Source organism: Lissotriton vulgaris, chromosome 8 (assembly GCF_964263255.1).
Source record: "Lissotriton vulgaris chromosome 8, aLisVul1.2, whole genome shotgun sequence".
NCBI lineage: Eukaryota > Metazoa > Chordata > Amphibia > Caudata > Salamandridae > Lissotriton > Lissotriton vulgaris.
In genome coordinates, this window is record NC_141696.1 from 1,131,138,504 (window position 1) to 1,131,146,933 (window position 8,430).

Below are 8,430 nucleotides of genomic sequence, written 5' to 3' on the forward strand. Positions count from 1 at the left end.
TAAACTTTGTAATTTGCTTATTGTGAACTTTTATGGTGTTTCTTTTTAAACTACCGAATAAAGTTATTATTGAATTGAATTGAATTGACTACAGGGATGAAGAAGAAAGTAGACACCTAATTCTTAATTCTAAAAGGTAATGATTCTTAAAACCTCATATTTTGATTAATTTGCACAACAGTGTGAGTGTGAATGGGATGGTTGAGTGGAGAAACTAGAGTGGATGTGGGAATGTGGGATGCAAAAGTGGATGGACTGAGGCTTGGAAGTGTATGGTCGACTAACTGGATGACGAAGCAAGAGTGGGGACGAGTAGGAGAGGGTGTGGGTGTGGTCAAGGGAGCGAGTTCATCCACGAGGAGAGTGAGTAAGGGGTGAGAGGAGGTACTATCAAGGGGACTGGTCAGTGGGTTACTATAAAGTTAACAGACTGCAAATGAATGCAACAAAAGCGAGCACCTAAGTTTTTAATGTAATGTGCAAAATGATTTTGCTTGCATTTGTGGGCAGAGTTAAAAAATCAAATAATGTTACATTTGATGGAGACTCCTATAAATTTGAATTGGCACATCAAATTTCTGGTTTGGGAACAGTTGGCTCCTGTCTCGAAAGGTTAATCTGGACCCATGCCTAGGAGGAACCTTAAGATGGATCACACCCAAAAAAGACAGCAGTTGGAGGGATCTAACATCCATTCCAATTCACTCAACCGTTATATATCTGACCTCTCGCTTAGTTCTCAACAAGGTGAATCCCTGAACGCAGAAATCTCAACAAAGAAGTTTATGGAAACCACTACACTCCTGCAGTCCATGAAGACTCTGGGACCAAACGGTTTATCCGTTGAATTCTACATGGCCAGCACAACTGGTTTGGCTTTGCATTAGAAGTTTTTCAAGAAGTCAAAAAAAACCTGAGTTTGTTGGGGAATGTGAGGGAGGCAGTGATTACAGTCATCCCTAAGACTGGCAGGCCATCAGATAGATGTGATTCATATCACCATATTTCTTTGTTGAACCCGGAGACGAACAAATTGACAAAAAAACATTACCGGTCTTCTGACAAAAGCAATCAAGACTCTGGTACATTGTGACCAATGTATGTGCACCATTCAGTGAGTATTTTGACACCCACACACTAAAAAAGAAAGCTTGGGTATGTTATTCATTGGGGATCTAGCAGTTATAGTACCCCCATAGAGTGTGTTCTACCACAAACGCATCATGTGATTTGGGTGTACAGTATGTATGTACTTCACAAACACCCACCACTATAGTCGTGAGAACCTTCTGCACGTCTGTGAGGACACGGATGGAGAGCAATGTTTTGCAGCTACACAGCTCACAGTAAAAAAACTACCATGACAGACTAATTTATACATTTGTTTTACCGATGTATGTACTTTTCACAGAAGGCTGAAAGGAAAACCGTAAGTAGGCGGTTTTGTGTGTGACTCTGAGTCGGGTGCACCTTAGCGTGTGCATACCCCTAGTGTCAATTCTATGGTCCCGATGAAAGCCTCACACTGACGTACTGAGGCTGAAACATGTAGACCGTGATACTTCCACTATTCTCACTTTATGGATGTCACAGGTCAATTTAACCTGTGGAGGCATCCCCCTCTGTTTTTAATCTTGTTTTATTGTTCCATCATAAAAGTTTTAAGGTACAATAAAGACAACTGTACTCACCTTTCTTTCACGTATTTACACGGTATCACCAAACAACAACCTGTTCCGCTGTAATCCGGTGTCGAACCACATTTGAGTGACGTTTTGTTGCTCCGGTGGGAGACCGATGATGAAGCATCTCACCAACTAGGTTGGTGATTGAGGGTTCTTTTAAATGAAAGATTTTTCTTCTTTTTTTCCTTTCTTTTGTATTTCTCTCCTGATATGCTGGGATGACTCCTTCTTTTAATTAGTACGATTGATTTAAGGGGACTGGGAGTCCTCCTTTCAAACCCTTTCTCTCTTGTTGATTTGCGGAGCTATTATCCGGACACATGGAAATAAAATGTTTAGAATTAGAGTTTTTTCAATCCCATTCATAGTCTAACAATACATGTGTATTTGTAAAACACACGTTCACTCGTGGGTATCTTTGCACTGAATAACAGATGTATATTGTTACCCTACTCAATGGTACTCATTTTATTGACCCCAGAAGGATGAAAGTTGAGTGGAGCCACTGGGATTTGAGCCTGTGACCATGAGTTCTAACACAGGACCCTACAGTGGACTCGTAATTCCATTAAGCCACCAGACCCGGCAGTACATACAAACTTCTCATATATCAGCAGGATTCCATGACATCAGAACTAAAATTAATGGAGATGCTGAATGATTTTAGGCTGTAACCTGGTCTTTGGACCAACTGGCATAAGTCCAACATATACCTGATCAGGGAAGGTTTCTAATGATAGATGGATTGATCCTTACTCCCTAAATAAGGTAACTTAAGTGATCGAGTATCCACTCATATACATTTCTCGTGTCTAGGGACGTATTAGGGAGAGAAATATATCCTCACAATTAGAAAAACTCAAAAACAGTGCTCATTGTTGGATACCAGTATCGATTTTTGCAAGTGGGCCATGTCACCTTAATTGTAATGATTGTGCTCCCTAGAGTATTATATACTTTACAAAAACATCTGCCACAAAACCCCATGACTATTCTTCAAGCAATTCACGGCTATAATTCATCTTTCCTGTATTAGACAGGAAACACCTCAAACTAGCATGGAAAAATGCTGCAAATCATCCTATGATGGTTGAGGATATATGACTTTGCTTATTATCTGGCAGCCGGCGTGGTGGTACTCATTGACCGACTGTTAAACACAAGACCAGATCCCGCCTATGCTTGTGAATGCTGATGCTTGGCTAGACAGAGCTATTACACTTTCCAGGTAGGGTACCTTCAGCTATCCCCAGCCACAAAGGCTTTTACTAAAATCTGGAATGAAACTAGCCCTGAAATGAGGTGGCATAAGAAGCTAACTGAAGAAACACAATTGTGGTGACGCCTTTTTGCCGAGGCAGCCATGCGCTCTATAAATACTCTAATCTAATCTAAACTTTGTTTCTATGGGAGGTCACCATGCTAGACTGTTTTACAGTTTGAGACACACTGGCGGTATCACCACTAGTAAATGTAGTATCTAACAAGGCCATGAAGAAGTTTGTTGAGTTTTCAAAAGAAATGTGGCCTTTTAAGGTTCTCACTCTTCATTTGTCTTCATGTTAGACCGCATTAATGCAGTAGTTAAATGAAAGTTGAAGAATGTCAAGAAGTTTAAGCCCCTTGACTCCAAACTCACTACCACTCCACTACTCACAAAGACGACATCTCTAATATACAAAACACTAGTCATTCATGTACCCGATATATTTCAACACTTAAGGTGCCAGTGTGTCAGCGACTTGGAAAAGATGGAAGGAATAGTAGAAGGCACTTGTGGCTCCAACGGAAATTGCTATTGATGCACGGTTCAGACTTATACAGTTTAACCCCTCCCCTGCTGATGACGGAACCGCTTCATCATCAGATGCGGTGGCGCTGTGCTGATGACGGAGCGGTTCCGTCATGGCCCTGCCGCCGTGCCTGCGCGGCGCTCATTTCGCGCCTGCGCGGCGCGTTCTATTGAGCGGGCGGGGCCGTGACGGAACCGCTCCGTCACGAGCACAGCGCAACCGACGCTGGTGACGGAGCAGTTCCGTCACCAGCATGTGCCCGCCGCTCTGCCGCCCTCCCCCCTTAGCACTGCGGCGGAATAGCCGCCGCAGTGAAGGGGTTAAATTCCTGAACTGTATTCATTCTACCAGGGCAAGGCAATGGAGAAAGGGGCGGGAGGCTTCACCCACAAGTGTGACGTGTAAAAAAGTACCTTGGAGACCTCCTGCACGCTGTATAGCGGTGCAGAAAATTGTGACTTTTTTATCTGCAGTGACGCAGGGGAAAATAGTCCTGTCTGTGAGATGGGCTTTTTTAAACATAGTGGAAGAACTGTAGGCGAATAGAAACGTTAAATTGTTGAGCTTGGTCTGGTGATTGCTAAAATGGATATAATGCAGACAAGGAGAGAGCTACCAATTTTGAGTCTTGCTAATTGGAAGGCAGGCCTTGAGGTACATAGAATTATTGAGCAGCAAATTTAGGAACACCAGTGCTGCCCTGGAAGAATTTGAGCTATTTGGGAAGATAGTCAGGAAGGTGGTCACAGTATTTGTGTATAGGCTAAAACTGACTAGCGTTCTGTGGCACACATAGATTGCAACAGTTCGAGATACACGAGAAGTAAAGTTAACTATGTATCAGATACTTATTTAGTTGGATAGTTTTGTTTGTACAACCTTTGTGTTGTTTTCCATTCACCAGTAGGTGCTTCCACCAAGGGGAGGCCTGGCAATGTTGAAGATATCTTTTTGTAGATCACATCCATCATATAGATGTGATTCATATCACCATATTTCTTTGTTGTACCCGGAGCTCGAAGCTAATGGAAACGTGCTGAAATGAGGATACATACACTTAGCTAATATTGTTATATTTAGTCTGTCCTCTTAGTGTTAGGTTGTTACAGTACTTTTTCTTATGTGAGTGCATGTTATCATTCTAGTGCTTCCGTGTCCATTGCAGCTGCCAGTTTGTAGTCCTATGTTTTTGTGTGTGAACACATGCCCTGGTTTTGTTTTGAAAATCTGGTCACCCTATGTCTCTATCTCAATGGGGTGGGCAGCGCCTCAGAGTGAAGCCCATGCACACTGTTGAAGAGATGGCATAGCTTGTGCAGTCCGAATCTGCAGAGGGCAAACCAGAGGCGCTCCCATTTTGGGCTTCCGCCATATTACAGGGATAGGTGGCATCTCACAGTACAGCAGGGTCCAAGCTGCACTAGAGCCTGCCATGCTTCTGACTCTGCAGCGGCGCTTGTTCTTGCCATGCTCTGGCATCACAGTCAATCTGGCCCAATGGCGGGAAACAAGAGTATTTTCTTCTTTGTGTGAACCCACACCCAATGGCTATAATGTGGGATGATCAACACGTGAATGACTCCTCCAACAACCAGTTGCTAAGAGGGCTGACTTTAGCCCTTTGGTTATATGGAGAGAACTAGCTGTATGCGACCGCTAAAGTGTCTACAGTCAGTCTTCACAAGCATTAGCATAGCCAGTAGGTGTCACCTTTGGGACCTATTGCCTTTGCAAATGGTTTTTACTTAAGCTTCAGGGCATCCCTGATGCTGTGCAGCATGGCTGAGAACAAAATAAGAGCCTTTTTCTTTTTAGTTACCAGTCAGAGGGACGGGTGGGGGAAAGCAACACAGGATGTAGGGGCGCAAGCAACATGGAGTGTGGCACGTGGAAGCAATGCAAAGGGTGTGGGTGGGGCACAGAAGCAACACAATAGTTTGTTTGGCAGAAAATCAAATGGGCGAGAGAGCAATATCGAGATCGCTGGGATAAGCATACAGGTGAGAAAGAGATACATGAAGCTCGCAGAGGAGGGGAGAAGTACATGAAGGAGACAACGGGAACTCCCATTCACTCTTAAACAAACAAAAAAAGTAGGGCTTTGAAGTCGAGCATTTGAAAGACACAAGTGCTATAGTGGAAGAGACAAACACAAGAAGAGGAAGGAAAGCTCACACAATCTGACAAATAAGAATCAAGCAAATGAGAATGACAATACAGCCAACCAGTGGCAAGCAATGGGTGAGCTCTACGCAGAAGCGCTATTAGTAGGAGAGACATGAAGAAGAGAACTGAGGAACACAACAGCAAGTCAGGAGAACTATGGAAAACTCAGAAAGATTTACCAGGCAATGAGGCACTCCTTAAAACGCAATCCCTCCTTCGAGCTTCAAAACGTATTCCATACTAATAGCTAGGGAGAGAGATGCAATCTAACTGTTTAGGAATTTGTTTTAGACGCAGTCCTGTGGTGTTGTAGAGGATATGGCTACTGTAACGCATCCTGGTGAAATTTGTTGCCCAGAGTGTACTATACTACAGAGCTTTCCTTAAGGTTTCCGCTCTGTAACAGGGCAGGGGATATTCAAGTCTTCATTAAGTGGTTCGACAGCAACTAAGGAAAGAAATTACATCATCAGAAACGGCGTTCCTATTTATCATGGTTTCCACAAATGAGGTTGTAGCCAGCCTTGATTTATTTGGCAATTGTATTTTTGCTTGTGCACTAGGATGTACATTTGCTTGTCCTTTTCAATATCTGTTTGAACTACTACTAATAACTGTACACAACATTTTTTTTCTAGGATTTAGAAGAATTTTGCTTCAGGTTTTGCATCAACCACTTGACGATGGTAACACAGACACAAGCATTTGCAGATATGGACAGTGAGCTTCTGAAGAATTTCATCAGCAAAGCAAGCAAAGTCGGCGCCTTTAAGAATTGAGCTAGTCTTTGAGTTCACACATTGACTACCTAAGCATCTCCCCTTCCCTCGAATGTAAGGTGCTTCATACATGTGAATGTCAGAAGCGTCTAAAATGGAACAAAAGACTTGGTGGTGTATTTATTTGCACTATTTCTATGCAGTGCCTTGGTTCTGGCTATATTCTGTGAACTGGCAATATACCATTGGCTGTGCATTTCATCGTTGGTATGTAGAAAGCCAGTTGTCTGGGCCTAGATGCCAAAACTGAGATATCTGAACGAGAAATCTTATTTGTTGAATACTGAAATGGAAGCATAAATGGAAGGTCGAATCCAGAGATTGTGTTTTTTGATTGTTCTTTTAGTAACCATGGGTGCAAGATAAACATTTGTAATGAGTATTGGTATACATGCTTATATTGCGTATATGTTGGTGGAACAATATTTAAGTTACTTAGTTAACAAAACAATAAAGGCTCATATTGCTCTATATTCAAAGAGAGGCATGCATGATATAAGTGACAAAAGACGAGTTGTTACAATGATACATGTGCTCATGTCAAACTCTAACTACCCTGTATTACTTGTGAAGACATTGTTTACCGAAGTGTCCTTGATACTTGCAAGTAAAATAAATGTTTACTTCTAATTTTGACACAGAATTTGACTTGTTTGTGTTCAACCTTAATGTAATCTTTGTTAAACGGTTTAATGGTGATTAATGTGCTGATTATTCAACAATATGCTCTGTAACTTTAGTGCTGCTGTTATTATTATTATTTTGAAGCTTATAGAGCGCACAGCTACCTCCGGCGGAGGTGTCCCGGCGCTAGATTACATGACTATCCCCATAAAGAGAGACCAGAATCAAATCATACAGATGGACTAGGAAAGGCGCATTTGATCGAGTCCGATCCTACTGCTTAGTGAACAACCAGGTTTTGAGTTTTGAGTCACAGTCCTTACTTTCATTTAGATACATCGGTCCCCCTCTAGTCAATTACAATGTCCAAATACTATCATCAAACTCCTATGTATCCCTGTGATCCCTCTAAAAGGGGCATAAACCAAACTCCTTCTTGGTAATACTCAAGGAAAACCACACCCTACTGGTTGAGGCCAGCCTCAGTCGCAGCAGGGTGGGTCGTAAAGACTGGGACTAGTACTGTGAGTGTGGCTAATTAAGTTCATCCATGCTGTTACTTTTCTTTGTGTAAGTCCTTATTTCCATTAGGGAGAAGCCCAGTAGTTTGCTTGGGATAGGCAAGCCCATATGAAGAAACACCAAATACTCCTAACAAGCTAATAACCATACTGATGAAGCGCAGAGATTTTAACCGCAGGTCCAGGCAAGTAGGGACGTTAATCTCCAAATGTGGAAGGACTTAAGATATACTGGTGGTAGTGAAGGTTCCTTACACATCCTGCGGCTGAAGTGTTGAGCCTCAATTTTCCAGGCCATTGTGAACAGCCAGGTGAGTCGAATGAATACAAATGGGTCCTTAAAAAGCAAAAACCATCCTGTTACCTAAAATCAGTAAGGCACTTCCAAAAAGACTTGTACTTTGGAATGAAGAACGCCCATACACCAGTCCTTCAAGCCAGGATCTCTATAGCACAAACAACTGAAGTGGTGTGACAAGACTACATAAAGGACTGCAGGAAGTCCAAAGGTTCCGGGAACAAAAGAGGACAACGGGGAAACATGAAAGAGGACACCCTTCAGGGCAACCACCTAGAAAATCAGATATAAAGGAAAATGTTGTCACAATCCTGGCCTAGCAGTAATTATTAGGCTATCACGTGGCCGAATTGAAATAATGCTTCAGGCAATAACTTCAGATGGTTGCCACCCATAGTAGATGATGAGCTTGCAGAAGAGCATGAGAGAGAAGCCATACAGACCTGAAGGTGCAACAAAGACAACTAGAAAACGACAGATCACCCTGCAACTGAACCTCAACTATCAGTCAATCATGGGAGTTTGCTTCTGGGACCAAAGACATTGAGAAATCAATTGTGAAAC

At 42.5% G+C, this 8,430-nt stretch overlaps 1 protein-coding gene across 1 annotated transcript in view; it reads left to right on the plus strand.

Moving 5' to 3' along the window:
* The window catches only part of RCBTB2 (RCC1 and BTB domain containing protein 2), a 557,466-nt gene extending 550,403 nt beyond the window's left edge, over window positions 1–7,063 (plus strand). Inside the window, exon 13 of the mRNA XM_086934986.1 lies at window positions 6,283–7,063. Coding sequence (XP_086791112.1) covers window positions 6,283–6,423 — 141 coding nt within the window. The 3' untranslated portion in view covers window positions 6,424–7,063. The remainder of the gene's footprint in view (window positions 1–6,282) is intronic.
* Window positions 7,064–8,430: the final 1,367 nt, after the last annotated feature.